The sequence below is a fragment of the Vulpes vulpes genome, chromosome 2 (assembly GCF_048418805.1).
Source record: "Vulpes vulpes isolate BD-2025 chromosome 2, VulVul3, whole genome shotgun sequence".
In the NCBI taxonomy this organism is placed as follows: domain Eukaryota; kingdom Metazoa; phylum Chordata; class Mammalia; order Carnivora; family Canidae; genus Vulpes; species Vulpes vulpes.
Window position 1 is genome coordinate 12,300,272 of NC_132781.1, and position 20,203 is coordinate 12,320,474.

General features: G+C 37.6%; 1 protein-coding gene across 12 annotated transcripts in view; it reads right to left on the reverse strand.

The window, feature by feature from the left end:
- CEP112 (centrosomal protein 112) overlaps positions 1-20,203 on the reverse strand; it is a 397,262-nt gene that overhangs the window by 190,632 nt on the left and 186,427 nt on the right. For all 12 annotated transcript variants that reach the window (XM_072746768.1, XM_025999623.2, XM_072746763.1 and 9 more), the window contains one exon: positions 15,349-15,531. In XM_072746768.1, the coding sequence (XP_072602869.1) occupies positions 15,349-15,531 (183 nt within the window). The remainder of the gene's footprint in view (positions 1-15,348; positions 15,532-20,203) is intronic.

The following is a 20,203-nucleotide window of genomic DNA, read 5'->3' on the forward strand; positions in this document are numbered from 1 at the left end:
AAAAAAAAATAGATCATTTCGCGTGAACCTATATATATGAATTGCTTTGTACTGCTCAACTGATAGAAGCAATGCCTGTGCTGGGATTAAACCCCTTTTCATCATAAAACCTCATCTGGTTCGGAGTCCAAGTCCATCAAACCTTTTTCCTTTAAAGTCCCGCCTTTGATTCTACATCAATTTATTCAAACCGCAGCTGGGTGGCTGAAAACGAAAGGACAGCATCGTTTAAACCAACCATGTTCCCAACTTGAAAGAAGGGCTATAATTAAAAAAATGGGCATAAAAGAATGGAAATGGGATAATATTTTTTAATGGTAGTTCAAAGGCCGACAGATGTCAGAGCCTTTGAAGATGTCAGTACACTGAGCAAGAAGTTGCCATAAAAGAGCTCGCCTGAGAGGTGAAGCAGCTTTTTAATGGCTGAAAACCCTTGCAGACACATCCTTGTGTTTTTAATTTGTCAGAGTTTCTGCAGTATTTTCTGATTAATGACACATGATTATAACTGCATAGCAGACATATTTTTAGACTTGGTTAAATGAATAGTTTATTCTACATTCTTTTAGAAGTAGATAAGAATGGGGACACTTTCCTAGGAAGCCCAAAATTGTTCTGATTGCCTCGCATGTTTATGCTAATGTTGTGGGACTGGCCAAATTCAGAGTTACTATACATTGCCAGCTTTTGTTCTTTAATAGTCTGATTGCTGGTAACATTACAATTCACATGTGGTCGGTACAACGTGATTCACTACAATTTCATTCTTTTCATGTACGCGGAGCAAGATGTGCCTGAATAATTAATTTGTGCACCAAGTCATGTCAAACCAAATTAATGTTTAAAAACATTGCTGAGCTCAATCTAAACAACCAGGGGCTGCCACAAGGTTTCAGAAGGCAAAGAGCTGCTTAGGGGGAAGACTTGCAGCCCTCACTACGGTATGCCACTAACGACTACTCAAACAGAAAAGAGCCGCAACACCTCCCGTAAAATGCTGGGGGACGCTTTGTGGAGATTTGGGGGGAGGGACTCAAAGTCTCCCAGAACTATTTGCTCTTCTAAATAGTCCTGACATGCTGATTTGATTTGTTCTGTGAAACTGCCCTCACGATATTCATGAATGTTAACCACAAGTCACTAGTGAGTAGTAGCAAAAAAAGGCTTTCCCACCAATGCGTATGCCTTTAATTTCCATCACAAGGTACAGGGGAGAGGAAGTTCCCAGACTTTGAAGTCAGGCAGATTTGGGTTCAGGTTCTACCCTGGCACTTAAGAGCTGCACAGCTTGGGTCTGCCTTCCCTCCTGGAAAAACCGAGGTAGTATCTACAACCTTCCAGAAAGCACGTGAAAGTGTATAGCGCGTAACATGATGCTCAATTCCCCTTCTCAAAATTAACAATACACAGAACAATTCAAACTAGGCCATTTCTTGTTAAAAATGTTTATGTTTCTAATATACAACAGAATCACATTTTAATGAAAATGACCCTTCTTTTGAAAGTGGATGATGAAACTCCCCCCTGTTCCAGTTCCAATAGCTCCTAAGTACTGCCTCTTCCTTATGTTGGAATCTTACCTGGCCATCACCCGTCAAACCCTTGAGCATATACACCTGTTTGCTTGTGACACCTAACCTTTAGCATACCCCATGGAGGGAGCTCAGTGGATATGGCACTAGGGACGGGAATGTGGTGCAGGAGAGGGCTCAAACAGGATCAGGCAACAGGTCAGGGAAGTAGAGAGGAGGAAGAGGGACCTGCACTCCCCAACCCAGAGAGAGCAGATCTTTCACAGGCAGGAGGGTTACCACCTATTCAAGAGGAGCTGACCTGTACCCTCTCACCTGCCCCCAGGCTTTCTATGAGGACTGGAGCATCCTGGGGCTTATTCCCCTAAGGGAGGGGTGGTTTCTGCTTTTGTGTCTCAAGGTGGCTATAGTTTGGGCATTACTCACCCCAGGCACAACTTCAAAGCCAGTGAAGCTTGCCTTAGCATCTTCCCACCTCCTTGTCTGCACTTCCTAAGTCTTTTTCTCCCCTCCCCCACCCCAGATGTCCCTGCCTTCTGACTCCAACCCTCTATGCAAACTTCTTTCTCCTTCCACACTCTTTTATCCATTGAAACTCCCGTTTCTTCAGTGTAATGGATTTTAGCTTGATGAGAGCAATTTAATGAGAAACAATTTCACAATATGGTGGCTTTGACAGTTCTTTGCCTCTCCACCTCAGTGTACTTCTGAACTTCCCTTTTGTCAAGACTTCCCTGACATGGGATGCAGGGTAGATAACCAGATAACAGCAATTAGCTTATTTTAGTGATGTGTTCTTGGCTAAACTGCCTGGCCAGATTGCGAACTCCTCTGGGGAAGGGTTTTGTCTTATTTTTGTATACCTTCTCTGAGCATGGTGACACAAAGACATTTAATAAAAGAGGAACGAATAGAGACAAGTGAAGAAATCCTAGGAGATGGATTTCCATCTTAAAAGAGATCATTTGTTCTTTTTTACCTTATACCTTTATTCATGTACATTTAAAAGTGCTCCTGAATTCCCTATGCAAAATTCATTTTACTGTATGGATTTATCCAGTTTGAAATTTTAAATGCAAGCCTGGGCTGCCTACTCAAGGCGAATGTATTCAATAAAGAAAAGGGCAAGCAAGATAGGGAATGTTCACCAACCCAGACTCTACTCAGAGATGTTTCAAGCAATGTAACTGCCAGATCCCAGGCATAGGGGTAGACTATTCTGGGTGGGAACCTTTTCACTGAGTGACTCAGTCTGGGAATCTGGGCATTTGAGGAGAGCTTCAGAGAAGTCTGTGATCTCCTTATCTCCTGTCAGCTGATGCTAGATATGTTCTCTCTCCCATCTCAGCTTCTCTAACTCTTGGCTGTTACAACCGCGTAGGCAAAACCTGATCATCTGTGTCTCACTGGGTGATCTTAACAATTGATCCCTGCTTCTGTAGGTGAGCGGTGGAAGCTTTCTCTGTACTCAGCCTGGAAAGACTCTCCCAGGAGCAGCAGAAGGACCACAGGCACAGAGCCCTCCTCTCCACCCACACACTGCTGTGGGAGCCTGGTTTAGGGTTGCCTGCAAATGATGCCTGACTCTGCCTGAAGCACCCGAGGTGCTTCATTCTCCTAGGTCTCATGTTTCCTGTCTCTGAAATGGGCTCCCTGTTCTCAAGCCAATGTGAGGCTGCAGGATTGCAGAGTCTCACTTCAGAGACTGCTGTCCATTTGGTGCAGTGTCCATTTGTGTTATGTGGCCACAGTTCACAAATTGAAATAAACAAACTGGTATTTATTTATAATAAATAAACTGTTATTCAAAAATACTTGCCCATTCCGAATTCTCACAAACAATCCAGGAATTAGGTATTGTGATTTTTCCTGGCTCCTGAAACCCCATTTTCTTTTGGGTCCCTTCCTATCATATTTGGCCCACATTCTTGGTCTTGTCCCGCTCTATTTCCTCCATCTTCCCTTAGGCAATGAGTGTCATCCTTTCTCATTCTACTCTACCTCTTTAGGAGATCTCATCTTCACCATTACTACCCATTACCATCCATCCTGGTGACTCCCAAACCTCCACTCCCAGAGGAGAGCTCTCTTTTGAACTCTAGTCCTGTATTGCCACTTAGCTACATGACATCAACACCTGCTATCTCATGGCACAGCAAGCCATATCCCTGGGTCTCCTCTCTCCCTCACTGCCACATCACCTTCTTCCCATTGCCAATGCCTTAGCTAAGTCCCTCATCATCTCTTTAGGATAACTCCTAACCAGTCACCCCGTATCCAATCTCACTGCTATCTACTTCCTAATCCTCTGCTGCAAATTCTTCAGTGATTTCTGATTATTGATGGATATGATCTCTAAACCTTTTTTATTGGACATTTCTATCATAAAAAATTGGGGCATGCAACCCAGTGTGTATAAGTATAAATCTGTAACACCACTGTGCTAACACATCATGTACATTACAAAAATTCACACAAAAGGGGTATTATTAAAAGATGAAACATAAGTACATGTAAATAGAAGTTTTATCTTTTTTCTCCCTATATCCCAATAAAACCTATTTGGGAGAATACTGTTCTAAATTATTACCAGAAGGGGTAATAAATGTTTCAAGTAGGACAAGAAGGTGGACAAATGGAAGACATGGAAATGGCAGCATAGACAGAGTATACGCCCCCAAATGAAGACAGTATTCAAGGGCATCCAGTTCAGACTTCTCTATGTGGTATAGGGTGTTCTCCAGGTATTGGTCATGCTATTCCTGTTTTTTTTTTTTTAATATTTTATTTATTTATTCATGAGAGACACACACAGAGAGAGAGAGAGAGAGAGAGAGAGAGAGAGAGGCAGAGACACAGGCAGTGAGAGAAGCAGGCTCCATGCAGGGAGCCTGACGTGGGACTCAATCCCGGGACTCCAGGATCATGCCCTGGGCCGAAGGCGGCCCTAAACTGCTGAGCCACCCGGACTGTCCCTATTCCTGTTTAAAATGCCTCTCCTACTCTAATTTGCATTAGAGTATTCTACTCATTTTTGAAATGAAACACATATGATATGTCCTTTAATGCAGCCTTTTCTGATCACCTCCCCAGACCCTACACCCTCATACCACAAGACTGTTGCATCCTCTTCACTTGGGACCAGAGTACTATTACTGCTTTCGTGTGTGTGTGTGTGTGTGTGTGTGTGTGTGTGTGTGTGTGTGTAAACTCTGGAAGGCTGAAAGGCTCTGAAAGGCTGGGCCTGCTAAAGGAGGCCACAATAAAATTATCCATTTCCATGCTGATATTGTTACCAGTTCCTTACACACCTGGTGGACAAGGCAGGCATGAAGGCAAAGTTTCCAAACAGTAGGAGGGGGCCAAGAGGATATTAATCTCCCTCCACCTCACAGAATGGTGAAGGAAATATCTTAAAGGGTCTCATTAAATCATCACACCAAATTAGGTGGTGTCATCAGCAAAAGGATGCACCATCTTTTGAGCTTCTACTATGTGCCAGGCACTACACTAGACTTTGGAATATTTTTTAAAGGTTTTACTTATTTATTCATGAGAGACAGAGAGAGAGGCAGAGACACAGGCAGAGGGAGAAGCAGGCTCCATGCAGGGCGTCTGACATGGGACTTGATCTGAGGTCTCCAGGATCATGCCCTGGGCTGAAGATGGCACTAAACGTGTTATCCAAAGAGTCACACTTATAAAATGTTGAAGTCAGAGTTCCATCTAGTCACTATCTATATGGAACAATGAGACTCCTCAAAAGCAATTAGAATAGTTAACAATAATTATGTTTTTCAGAGAAGATTTATTTACTCAACTATCCTTATATCTGAGTTGAATGATTTAATCTAAGAAGCACCAACTTTATAGTAACAGATTGTGATGTCAACGGCATGTCACTAGAAATGATTAGAGAGGTAAAAGCACAAGAGTGCATTTCCATGTTTCCCAAAGTCTGAACCAGCACATGCACAGTCAGGATTGACTTTAATAGGGGCTGGCAACACACTGTACCTCTTGAACTCATGGCTTTTGTCTAACGACAGCTTTGGCAGAATTTTTGAATAATTGAAGAACAAAAGTTTTCAAACCTCACACTCCACTTTTGTTGCACATGCCAACATCACTTTATCTGGAGCTACTATAAAACTTGCCCAACAAGTGAGGATAACATTTACATTACAAAAAATTAGCTTTTCAGGAAACATTTGGTGAACACATGCATTTTGTACATTAAATGACATCTTTGCAAATAACAAAATAAATAAGGTCCCACTTGACCCTAGGGATCTGGGGTTTGTTTCATTAATAAACACTGACTTAAGGAGCAAACTTAAGATGAATGAATCACCAGTTTAATTTTAACCTTTTTAAAGACCTGTAACTTTCAAGTCTTTCCACTGGAAAATCCCCTTCCTTTGAGATGCTAGGCCTGGCTGGGCTGTTGGTTTCATGTTCACTGGAAGCTCCTCTGTAACACAGACTGATGATATCAGTGAGACACGCACACACATATACACATGTGTGCATGTACACACACACACTGCAAGATTAATGCTGCCTTGAGACTGCCCCTATTAACAAGGGAAGAGACCCCAGGTCCAGGCTACATACTTTAGTAAACTCCATTCTCTAAGGACGCCATTAACTCATTTTCAAATATTACTAATACCTTCAGGCCTTGACCTCATACCTAAGAAAAACAAATCAAAACAAACTGGAAAAATAACACACATTTTCAAACCCTCCAAGTCTAATGATGTATTGTTTCTTCCTGATTCCTTGTGATCTTTCTCCAACCTCCCAGTACACAAATGCCCCCAACTACTTGAGAGGTCAGGTAACAATTTAAAATAATTGTCAGGTACCAATGTAAAACAAATGAAGAAAAATAAGTTTCACTGAGTTTTAATATTCATTGTAACTGAAAAACATTACCTCAAGTTTCACATTAATCCACCAATTTCAAGGCTGTAGGTCTCAATTAGGCCAATTTTTATCATCTAAATGTTTTCTCCTATTAATGATATTTTTCAAATATTTTCTGTACACAAATATTAAAGCAGTTTGAAAACAGACTATAATTTTCATGTAGTTCCTTTGCTTTTCTCCTCAAACACAAGGTTAGGGTCTCCCTAACATCGATTCCTGTCATTTTTCTCATGAGAAATTCTCAGGTGTTAAATATCTTTCCTATCATGCAACTAGGCATGATTCCAATTAGTCCTGAATGGAAGACAAAATGACAGTTTAATAAGCTTCAATTTGCCAGCTCTTTGAACATTTGATGATATCATCATTTTGCCAATCATTTCTTGCACTTTGGCTCCGACCTCCCTGTCACAAAAAATTACCTCAAATTTCTAAATAAAGACATCAAGGATGTCTCTGAGAGAACTGACTGAGTCAGAAATCCAAAAATGACTTTTCCAAGACATCAAGAAAGAAGAGCTATTCATCCAATATTTCCTCAAAGATAAATTTCTGCCAACATTCTTAGTAATTTCATTGAGGCAGAGGTGAAAAGGACAAGAGCAATATGCTAAAAATAACTGAAGGCATTTTTCCTTATGTCAATGGGAATGACATTCAGTATGTGGAATAACAATTCATCTCTGAGGTATTTTATGTGAAAAGAAAAGAAAAGAAAGAAAAGAGAAAGAAAGAGAGAAAGAAAAGAGAAAAAAGAATTCACCTGAAAAACTTCTCATTTTGACTAAGTCAAATTGTATCAACATAAATTGATTCTGAGGATTCTAAAGGAAACACATTTTCTAATTATTCCTTGTATTTCTATCAAGAAAGTCTCCCAGTTTGAACTTACTCAACCTCCATGACCTCACTTCAGAAAGGTTTGGACTAGCTGTTGTCATGCAATCAGGATCATTATATGCGTTCCTTTAGGGAAAAAAATTCTTTGAGATTAAAATCTTTGAGATTTAAAAATTCATTCCATAAAATGAAGGGATCATTTGTAATATTACAAATTAATATATGAATACAACAGATATTCACTTACAATAAACCATTCACAACAAACCATATTTCACCAGTACTAAATGTAAATCCCTAATTGATTTTTATAGAGCTTGGTAGATCCATTGACTTAAAAGCTTCCTGGATTCTTACTGTAGACATATCTTTTTATTTCAGTATTAATGTAAAAGCCAATAGTAAACCCATCTCAAAATCATATGCATTTTTCCATTCTACAAATTCTGAAATTTGTGGGAAGGAATTCTATTCCAAATAAAATATTAAGAATTGCACACCTCTTCAGAGTTTAATTTGTCTCAGAATAGAGACATAGCCATGGCTTGTGGTTCTGGAGAAAGTTTGAAACCACTAGCTAAATCTTAATTTGGATATACATAGTCCGAGTTATGAGCATCAGTATTTTATTTTATTAATTATTTTTTAAATATTTTATTTATTCATGAGAGATACAGAGAGAGAGACAGAGACATAAGCAGAGGAGAAGCAGGCTCTCTTAAGGAGCCTGATGCGGACTTGATCCCAGGACCTGGGCATCAGAACCTGAGCCAAAGGCAGATGCTCAACCAATAAGCCACCCAGGTGCCCCTGGGCATCAGTATTTTAAATCCACTAGTGTATTAACAATACAAAATTGAAAATATAGTGGATTATACAATTCCACAATTATACAGCAAGCTCAATACAGAAGCAGGCATATGGGACAGGGGACATTGCCATGAGTCTTAACCACACTAACTACTAGTTATATAACCTTGCGCATTTGACTTGTGCTTTCTGAAACTTTTCTCATCAATAAAATGGAGTAACATACATTCATCCTATGGCCCAGGTAAGAAGGTCAAAACAGAGTTTCCAAATGGGAAATTTAATCCTTATTGAACATTGGAAGGGTAGAAGATGATGCAATGTAACGGACCTAGCAGACAGCCTGGTGCATGGGAAGCATGCAATAAATATTTGTTACTGCTGCTGCTGTTAAACACAAACAAGCATAAAAATTCAGTGTTGTTCTAGGAGGTATTGCTTACTAAAACTGGAACTCACACAGCATGATTCAATTACGACTTTGCAGCAACGTCAAGTATGGCGAATCAGTGAAAGAAATGCAAATTGCGATGAGAATCTCAGCTTGAGGAACAAAGAATACCAGTGTCTCTCTCTCTCCTGCTAGGCAAAGGTTCACATATAACCCTGTGCCTTTTCTGCTGTGTCCAAGTGTCTCCAAAAAATCTAAAATCTCTTTTGAAAGAGGCTGTGAGATAAAGAACGAGCACTGAATTAAAATTAAGAAGCCCTGGTTTGTTCGTTCTGTGACCTTGGGCAAGATAATGTCCTTGAACCAGAGGTTCTTTATCTGTGAACCGAAAATAATTGGATGTGGTCATCTCTTTACTCAATCTGGCAATGTTACTGCTGGATACTTAGATACCTGACATGACTACAAGGTGCGTGTCCAGCGCCACATGCTGTATCAACAGACTTGTGCTCCCTGGGCAGCTCTCTTGTTTCCATCACTGCAGAAAACACTGCACCCCCTATTTTAAATATCTCCAGCATTTAATTATTACTTCTTCAAGAACAACTTTAATATTTCAAAAAAAAATCTATGAAGTATAATGAGAACGAAAGACAGATTTTTAAAGCAATCATTCAATTGACACGGAGTTGTTAATTCAAAGGGAATACTTTATGTTATGATTTGGAAGGTTTGTCTTTAAAAGGAATATTCTTTATCTAAAAGTGGACCACATGCCATGGAATGTGGTTTCCATGGTAACTGCCACATTTAAAAAATATGCACAGGACTAAAGATACACTGTATAGTACTTCTACAAATGGATCATTCTTAGAGAAACTGATTTCCTTGTCTCAGCTTGTTTTTATTTTTTCATCTTAATATAATTTTCTCCACAATGAGGATCAAGTTGAATTATTTATAATAGTTTAATTATAGGCATATATGCTATTTTGTGCTTAAAAGATGAAAATAACTACAGAATTTTAGAATTACAATGGAAAAAGAAAGCTAGTGATCTACGAAAAATGTAAACTTTACTTGAAAGGTTATCTTTCCATCTTTCCTCCTAACGAAGCACCTAAGAAACAGTATTCTTATACACAGAAATATATATAAGATATAAACAAAACATCTTATTAAGTATATGTGATACTATTAGACAAACCACCACTGGATACTAGTAAAACAACATCTCTGCATTGATATATATCTATTTCAAAATATAAGAATTTTGGTCGTATTTGGAAAATTCTGTATAACCTATGCTTTTAGTATCTGAAAAACAGTACTTCCCTCCTGCAGGCTTTTAAAAATGGCTTAGTAGGACAACCTCTGTATAAACAGAGGTTCTAAATGTCTACAGTAAGTTTTGATCTATCTTAAACACAGCACTTAGATAATACTATAAAACTTCATCTAAAGAAAATAAATGGAAAATTGTAATGTGTGGTTTTGCCACAAGTCCACTGAAAAAGTCTTATTTTATTTTTGCAGAATAATAAAGTAAATGCTAAAAACATCTTCCCACCATCTCTTATGTCTGACACTAAACATGACGTACATTGTAGCAAACCCCCCCTTAATACTTAAAAACACACTTAATTCCATTCCTCTTTCCATCTAACACAGATAAGTCAGTGTAGCAGGGAAAGTATCAAAGTGTGGTGTGTACACAGCTGGAACACCAGGCAACCACTCTGATGTGGCTATATGTGTCACCAGGGACACAAGGGGAACAAAAAGCGGGGTTACATTAACAGCAACAGCCTCATTATGTTGGGGGAAAGATATTTACATAGTTTGGTTTTTCCAAGACATCAGTCCACCCAAAGAGATAAAAATATTTACTACCTCAAAACAAAGTAAATGATATTAGTGAATAAATATTGATGATAAAGTACCAGTTTGGTTATGTAGGTAGAAAGCAACCTATTTTACAAATAGATACAAATAGCCTACACTACTGGACCAAATTACCACTTACTTTTATTTCTCAGAGTTTTCCATAATATAAATTCAGAGGACAAGAGAATTCGAAGAAAGAGAGTAACAGTCTTGGAAATTACTAGTAGGGCATTAACTCAAACTATTTCTAATCTCAGCCATGTTTCTAATTGGAACTTCCTAAAGACATTTTTCTAAGGGTTTCAGGATCAGTCACATAATGAAAGTACTGGAAATTGCTAGGCTTGTGACTTAAAATATGCTTTCATTTTATTACATAATATGTACAAAACTGGATCCCTTCTTGAAGCAGATGTGTTTTTGATATTAAGAATGATGGTATTTTCAATTAATTAACATGAAATTTGGACACATTAAAATAAAACCCGCTAATTACATTTTGTGAAAGTACTTAGAGAATCTGGTCCTACAAGATTTTATTTCCAAATGTCTTAACATATAGAGTTTGTCATCAGCTATGTTGGTCAGTGGCCTTTATGCTAAGTCCTATGTCATAAATTTATCTCAGAACTGAGAGCTAGAAAAAAATGAACTAGTATGATTTCTTTCATTGATAATTAAAGCTACACAGTTCATCATGTTTCACTCTTTGCTGTGGCTTCTAGGTGAGCTCAAAGCTCAAACTTGTACTTAACTAAAGCATTTTTTAAAAAAGATACAGATCTTCTGGTGGGTTAATAACATTTATTGCTTAATTACTATTTTCAGTATATTTTACCTGTTTAAATGTGTGTTTATTACAAAATGCTGCCTCAAATCCTTTTTGAAAGTGGTTGGCACATAAAGAAATTAAACTCAATGTGTTCAAAGGAAAAATATTCCCCTACAAAAGCCCAAAGACCATGCATAGGTTTAGCAGAAATGTTCAGAACACACATATTGCTAAATTTATCCATAAGCAATCTTTGAAGAATGATAGCCAGTATTCAATCCAATGCACGCAGGCACATACCCAGTTTATAAATGGACATTTTTATTTTGGACCCAGGCTACCAAATTCATGGAAAACAAAGTGATGTTACTGAGATATAATTTTAAAAATTAAAATTATCTGACCTCAAATAGCTTTTCTGGAAGATATTTTTAGGTAGAAAAGAGAAAGAGGAGGATTTCTGAAAATCCTACATTCTAGAATTAGCAACAAGGCAGCTTCTTACTTATCAAAATGGCAAAATCAAGATGATCTGTCCATTTATTATGCAAAGTTCATTCATATGAGCATCATGGTTCTCAGTTTAAGAAATCAAGAAAGGCATTGAGATGCCAGTGTTAGGCAAGATCCAATTTCCTATATACAAATTTTAAGTTTAATGTATTTTTGGATCTTGTGATAACCTTCTCTAAGTTTGGTGTACTAATGTGCCTTACTATACTGATGGTGGTTCACAGTGGCTGCTGTGGTTACCCTGAGTTTTCCATGTGTCTGTACCCCAACAGGTCACATAGACAGCTGTCCTATGATGGTGACCCCACCTCTGGGGCAGGTCACAAAGGTTCTCTACAGTATTCATATATACACTCTGGTGACAAACATAAAAAGGATCAAGCAATCTCCAGGTGGTTCAGGGTCCTAAAAGGACAACTAAGAGGTCAAGGAACCTAAGTTATGTTTTTCTTGTCATTCAAAAGAATAAACTGTTGAAATTCTTTCACTACATTGCAGTTCAAAAGCAAAATGACATGCAGAACCACCATGTTAGAAGAAGCTATCCTAAGATTGTCATAACAAAACTATACATTTTCTTTGTATTAAAAAATATTATTAAGTCAATCAAATCATCCTTCAAATTAATTTCAACAAGAGGGATCTGGCAAATGAGAAATATTAGACAATGAGGTTGTAACTTCTTATTATCTACTGACCTGGATGCTTTTTCTTAAACATTATGACCCTAGGTAGATACCAGGTTGACCATCTTGTATGAAGATGGTAAAATTTAATGTGAATTTTAGCAAATGTAAGCATCACAACATAAAATATCCTATTTAATTGAAAATCAAGTTACAACAAAGATATAACATATGCACAGAATAATTAACTAAATGCACCAAATAAAATGAAAGAAATAGTTAATTGTACTTAGTTGCATTACTGTATCTTCGGATTTCTCTATAAAACAGAAATTACCTGGGTAACAACTAACCTGTAATAATTATACAGCATATTCACCAAAAGGGAGTAGTTGTTTGATATATGATTCACCTTACGGTAAGTAACTATACTTTAAAATAATGGTTTTCAAAAAAAAAAATAAAAAAATAAAAAAATAAAATAATGGTTTTCTTATCAGTATACATTATATGTTTGGAAGAAACCAAAAGTAGATCTTTAGTATATTGTCTGCATTGAACAATCTGATGGAAGAAAAAATGGCAAGCAAAGCTGCAGTATCCAAAATAGGTACCTTCACTCGTCCTCTTTTGGTTAAGTATTTCAAACAATCCTTTTTACAAAATGGCCTCCATTGCTAAACGGGAGTAGCTAAACGTGAACTGAAAATCAAATCTCTCTGGAACTAAAAATTAAAAATATATAATCCAATATTTAAGATATATCACACATGTATCAAGCCACAAAACAATGATTTGAAAATAATATCTATTTAAAAAATATATATCCACTTTGCTTTTTTGAAATTCGTGAATGGAATTCAGGACTTCAAAGGTATACATTATATTATTTAAATCATAACCATGAAAAGATATATTTGAAAAATTTAGATCTTACCTGAAGGAAATATTGAATTAATATCCTCAATGAATAACCAAAATAAATACAAATTATTAGCATTTTGGTATACATGATAATATTTTTAAAAATATAACTTATTGGGAAAGTTTTTTAAAAACACATTCTCTAAAAACAATTAAATTTAGCTTACACAGAAAATCATTTTCATTCAGATCAAGAATGCATTTAGCCTTAGTTTCCATTGCTTTACTAGCATTCCCATGACAGCAATTCCGATTGTTCCAAGAAAGACACAAAATAGGAGAAACACAATCCTATGCTACAATATTTGAAGAGGTCATATGGTCCTCATACTCATTATTTCAATTAGAAGAAATTCAATTAAGAACCTTATTGTACTCTCCCTGTGACTTAATTATATGTAATAATTCTAAATTTCCCTTTTGTTATTGGATGAACCGCACCCTATATATGGCAGATATGACGTATGTAAAATCACAAAGATTTCCTAAATTTGGCCTCCACTACTGTCAGCTTTCCACAACAGCACCAAAATAGTAGGAAGTTACACAAATTAATGTATTTTATTGTATCAAGTATTCAATTCTACTATGCAAACAGACCCTACACAGACTCAGAACCCAAATACTTTATCATAGAAGACAATGGTAAGGCTTAGCATCATCTTTCAAGAAGAATGGAAGTTTGAAAATATTCTTAGTAAATTATACGGCTAACAATCAGAAGATCAGCATATATTTTATAAAGGCTCTAATGAGGTTGGTGGCAAAAATATAATACACGTTGATTTAGCAGGAACCACCTGACTCTTCTGGTACCATGGCTACTACAATGACTACCTTTTTAGTTAGCAAACCCCCCCAAAACAAATTGAAAATAGTTTTCCTATAAATGTATAACATTGACCAAAAAAACCCACGTTGAGTATACTTATAGTGCCCCAGTCATTTTCTGAAGGTAAAAGACAACTCAAGGTCAAATGAAAAATAACCAATAACTCCTATTCTTTGCCTTACCGCCTCCCGCCCTCCACCCAAGAAATAAACATCTTATTTAATCAGTAGTATTTTTATTGTTTAGATGATTATATAAAATTGTTCAAACACATGTCATAACAAATAGAAGGCTTAGTTCATTGTTTAAAAATTGTATTATTTGGGGAGAAAGGATAACTAGGAAGAAGCTTATGTGTGGTATGAATAATATGGTGAAGATTTCAATGGGAAAAGAGGTATTTAGACCTAGTATATGATATGGTCTTATTAGAAAAGAAAATTATCTTTTTTTGTTATCAATTGCTCCTCAATTTTTCTTTAATAAAATGTCCCAGCAATCTCAAGAGGATACACTAAAGGCCTTTGATTATATATACCCTAAAGAACGTATTGTACCACAAAGATGCACACACCCAATAAGATTTTTTTTTCATCTGAAATTTATAAAGATAATTTTCCATGCTGACAGTGCACATTTCATCCATAAGTTTGAAGAGTCAAATGCTACCACAGCTGGGGGTTATTCTGCCAAATGGCTTCCAACAGGGACTCCAGAGATGGAGGCTAGGAGGCATGTGCAATGTGCATGTAGGAAAAAGCGACAGACCTGATGGGAAATAGCCCTTCTCTGGAGTCATTTTTATCAATTACCATCTGAGTGATCTAATCAAATATAGAGTCTAATGAAAAAAAAAAAAAAGCAATACCAGGAAGGAAAAGCAAATATTAAAACAGCTGCTTGATTACCTACAGAGATTAAAACAAAAAGCAAGGAGTGAGGCTGATATATTTCATAGGGATTTGCTGAGGCTAAGGGGAGGGGTAAGGGGCAGATACCTTAAAAAAATCCATCATGAAAGGCACCGAGACAAGATTATAAAAAAGGGGCCAAGTTATAGCGCGCCATGGGATTTTTAATCTGGCTACCTGTGGTTTCTGTAGTTAAAGCCTTATTCATCCTCAAAACGGGGGGGTAGGGAGAAGAAAACAAAAAAAAATCACATTTATATGTCAGTTTTGCAAATGATCAAACAGCGTGCACCAACAAGAATAATAAGAAAACACTAAACGCTGATGACTTTTTAAAAATAGATACCCGTTTTATCAAATATTATTGATAATTACCTGTGAATCTCGTTTCTTGAACTCTTGAATTTGATTTTCGTGCTCCATATTGGCAGCGCGAAGCTGTTTTTCCAGGTTTTCAATTTCCCGTTCATGGTCTCGGACTAGGCTATCCTTCTCTGCGCTATGCTGCTGTGATAGGTGCGTCTTCTCCTGTTCATGCTCCAGCTTCAGCTCTACTATCTGATTGGACAATGAGGAGGACAGTTCATCAACAGAACATCCTTGTCGTCATGACAACTCATGGACAGCTTAATTTTTCTCTAATTTGTCCAAGTTGAAAATTTTATTTTTGCGTCATTATTACCTCACCCTTGAAATACTCTCGTCTGTGGGGGGTGGGGGGGAGGGATTTTATCCAAACCTCCTAATATTCAAGACAGTTGGGCATATTCAGGAAATCGTTCTGCAATCTGTTGACATAAATGCCTGAACATTGAATAAAATTATGTTGAATGCTAGGTATTTCCTACCCAAGAATTTGGGTATTACTGATCAGCAATGGTTATAAATGGTTAATAGTCAGTACGCTTTGCTGTTTGCTTCAATATATACACGTAAAAGCAGCAATTAAATCGGTCAGTTTTCTTTATGATTTTCAAATAAAAGCTCGAAGCTAAATACGCATCTGGATTATTGTATATACAGTTGTCTTTTTAAAAAATAAAATGATAAATTTCAAAGCTCTATTATCTTGTTGTCAGCTACGGTAGACCAACATAAACAGATGTTATGTGTTCCAGAAGGGCACCTGCTGTGCTGCAAGCTTGCGCCATGATTTCATAAAGAGCATTCTATTCTCAGGATCCTTTCCCAGTCCACTCCACACTGGAGACTGTGACCTTGGCCAGTCTTAGCCTCTCCCTGCTAGACTGAATGGCAGCCCGAGACCAAGGGCCTGGTTGCCGCAGCTTTGATACTAATCCTCCCAGACTGTGCACAATGGCACCCTACCTGGCCTGCACACTATAGCCAGCCAGGCTGTCTTTGAAGCAGGTGATGAATAGGGGACTGCAGGAAGCCAGCTTCCCCAGTGAACTCCGGGCCACACAGCTGCTAAGAACAGTCACTTGGATTTTTCTTCAGTTTTGGTGGATTTCAGGGGGAAAAACTGCTGTTATCTAGAATATGTTGTGTTATTTTCGGCGTGAGAATCCATCTTCAAAAAAGCTAACAGTAGGAGCCTGCTCCAAATCGATCTTGTTTCTTGTTTCGTGCAATGAATCACCAGACTACCTTATCTTAAAGTGATAGCATTCATTTCTCCATGCGTGCATGCTACGTTAAATTTCAGAAGTTATTTTCTTTTGAGATTTGAAATTCTCATCCTCTAATTGCAAATTGAGAATCAAAACACAAATTGAATATGCTTATAAACACAGGTTTCATCATTTTTTTCTTATTGTGATTTTTCTTAGAGTGGAAAATGAACAAGAAATTTCTGACCACTTATGAATGTATTACATATATACTATCGAGAAGAAAGGAAAAGATATTCACTTCTCGATACATGTGCTTACCAGAACAAAATAATGTATAAAGTAATACAGAAACATTTATTTTGCATCTGAGAACAAAGACACATTCTAGTGAATTTGTGTCTACTTCAAATTTAGGGATCTTTCTTCCCTATTATTCTACTGTTGGCAATACATAGAAAATATAATATAACCATCTTCTCTTTATATACCAAGTGGTAAAGTTTTCTTTATTTAAAATTAATGGGCATGCTTTACTCTGTGACTCACACAACTACAATGTTAATCCCAAGAACAGAGAGAATTTAAAATTTTATTGATATTACTGCATTATTTCAGGCATCTGAGTTTATGAATTATTGAGTTGGGATATTTTTAGTTCTTGGACACATTATTATTTCTACTCAATGTTACACTACCAAGTATTATTATAATAAATTTATAAGTTTTATTTAAAATCATATAAGTTCACACACTGAAAGGAAATAGATGGAGGTAGAGAGTTCTACGGATATCCGGATACTCAAAAGCCTCAGAAAAATTGAGAGAATGGGTGTGATTTAAAATTGATGGAAAACAGCATATTTTACATACTCCAGGAAAAAGTAACCAGCTGACCTGTAATCAATGCAGAAGAATTATAGAACTCTTCCCCCAAGAAAAAACACATGACCAGAAGTCGCCATGAGATCATTAGTAATGAAGCTGCCTCATTTTAGGCTCTAAATAATGTACTTCCATAGTAACTTTCTCGGAGTTTTTTGAAAAACTCCAGTAGACTGATCAATGACCCTGCCCAGGTTCAGATTTCAGTTTATTCATTTTTTAAAAATTAGGAACAAATGAAATAGAGATAGTGCAATTTCAAGCCTAAAGATAGATGTTCATAAATTATTAGTGGTTTGTTATTATGTCAGGAACCATTGTTCAGTGATGCTAGTTCATGAATGAATAAATCTCAGGGTTTCTGGAGCCTTTTAAAGTGAAACAGCTCAGGTTTGTCTGTTCAAACCAACACTACTTGGCCAACTTCTAGATATTATGAACCTTTCTGGTCTTTGCCTAGGATTCCTTACTGTTAGCATCATCTGGTAGACATGTCTTCTCCTGATAAGTGGTGGAGTCCAGAAGAAAAAAAACTCTAATGTTCTGGAAACATCTTAATGATGATATTCATTACTACAAAGCCATCACCAAAGTAAATCTGTTTAAATTCAAGATTGTACTGATTCCTATCCTCTTCCCTGTCAGTAAATGTTAAAAGAATTTTTTGGCTTTTCCAGCTCAGTCCTTTACTTATAGGTATATCTCAAAGGTAAACATGAAGTAGGGTGTCCTTTTTATCTTGGACTACTAGATACTCCTGGTTGACCAACAATCATGTCTAAAGGAGCTAATGGTGATCGGGAGGTTGTAAATCATCGAAAATGTGGAGGATGTAAGAGCACACAGCATCCAAGCGATGAATGTTCAGTGGTCAATAAGGTCTCTATGTCAAGGCGATATATCCTACAGGGGTAAATAGGATGCACCAACACCAAGGAACCTTTTAAAGTAAGGCCAGCTAAAGAGCTCCCTGTGATACAGAAGGGAAAGCTTTAAGTTCCCTAATCCAAAAGCACTGGGCTGTGGGCCAGGTACCAATACTGGCTATGTACACCCACGCAACATGTATTAAAGCAGATCGGCATGTCTTCCAGGGAAAGTGAAATGAATAGCTCTCAAGTACAAGCATCTGGTAGTATCTGGTAGTCCCCTGAGATGCTGGGCTTGATGGCTTGGTGGTTGGGGTTTGGGTGAGAAATTGGCTTTATTGCCTAGAAGCTATTAGGTTGAAATTGACATTTTTGAAGGTAAAAATGGGAGACACAGTGCTCCATTCACCACGTTACCCCACATACACTATACACACTACATATGAAGTTCAAGAGTGAAATTCTAAAGTTCTGAAGTCCCTGAAAGCGCAGCCCTCCATCACAGACTAAATCATTTTGCAAACTGATGATGATGTCCTCATTCTAACTGAAACTTCACCTGAGTGTCCAAGAGCAGAAGTACATTCCAGGCTCTGAGAAAGACCAAGATGGAACAACCAGATAGCCAAGTCTCTGAGGGTCTTAGGATATATGTTTTTTTTAGTCCTGGTGACTATTTTACAGTGAAATCCGTGTCAGCAGATGTGGCCTGAACACCTTTTAATAATCTCATAAAGAAAAAGGAGAAGGGGGATGGACAGAGTCATTACTCCTCAGTACATAACCCATGGAAGACCAATACAACTCAATAACACATCTCAATGTCAGAAATTTCAAAACCAGAAACATAAATTGTGCAAGTGATAGAATGTATCCAACACATTTTTAAAAAGGACTTGTGGTGCAAAATACTAACTAAAATAACCTTATGTATAACCAAATTACAAAAATCTATATTTCTACAAGCCTTGGTAGAAAAAGAGGCCCTTCCTGTGCTCTGGATGGGAAAGGAAAAAGGGGAAGGAGTTTTCAATTAGGAGCTCTGGGGATGGATGTGCCTTACAACTTAATGGTAGCTACTCTAATTCCAAGTGAACAGAAGTATGAAAGATGAAGAGTTGGGAGAGATGAAAAGGCTACCCAGGTAATACAGTGTCAATCTTAATCCAGGAAGCTTCCCCATCACACCCTAATGGTCAGTCATTCAGCTGCTGCTGGGATGTTTCTGGCAGTAAGGGAACAAATGGTTTCTGAGGCAACCTAGGCTTCACAGTGAACACACCTGGCACCGGAACTTCTGAGTCAAGACAGCTGAAAAATTCTTAAGAACAACAAAACAAACATTAAAAACCAACAGAACACTCACTGGCAGCAGCCCCACAAAGAAAGAGGGTTGTCACACTGGCCATCCATGACAGAGAGGTTCTGACACGGCGGGACATGAGCTGGTGAATGCTGGGGAAGATCTCCTAATGGGAGGGTGGGGAGGGTGACTGCGTGGGGGAGAACTGGCTGCTGGAAAGAGATGAGTAAAACTGAGAAAGTGAAAAATTATGGCGGGTTCTGATGAAACAGAGGCTTCAGAGTTCCCATTGCCCCCCCCCCCCCAAAAAACCCTCCAATACAGAGAGCACATCCTGGTGGAGGACATGAGTAAAATGTTAAAAGGCATAGTAGGCATCAACTTATCTAACAAAGAGTTGCTCATAGCCCCAACTAAGTTCTCCTTGTTCTCCTCATCTCAAGCTGTAGAAAGTAAATGTTACATCAAGTAAAAAACAAACTTAGTTAAAAAAAAAAAAAGTGGGGAGGAGGGAAAAGGAGAGAAGAAAGGAAAGAAGGCCCATCATTCTTGAGGAAAGAAAATACAACTTCAAAATCAGGAACAAGCGGAGTGACAGT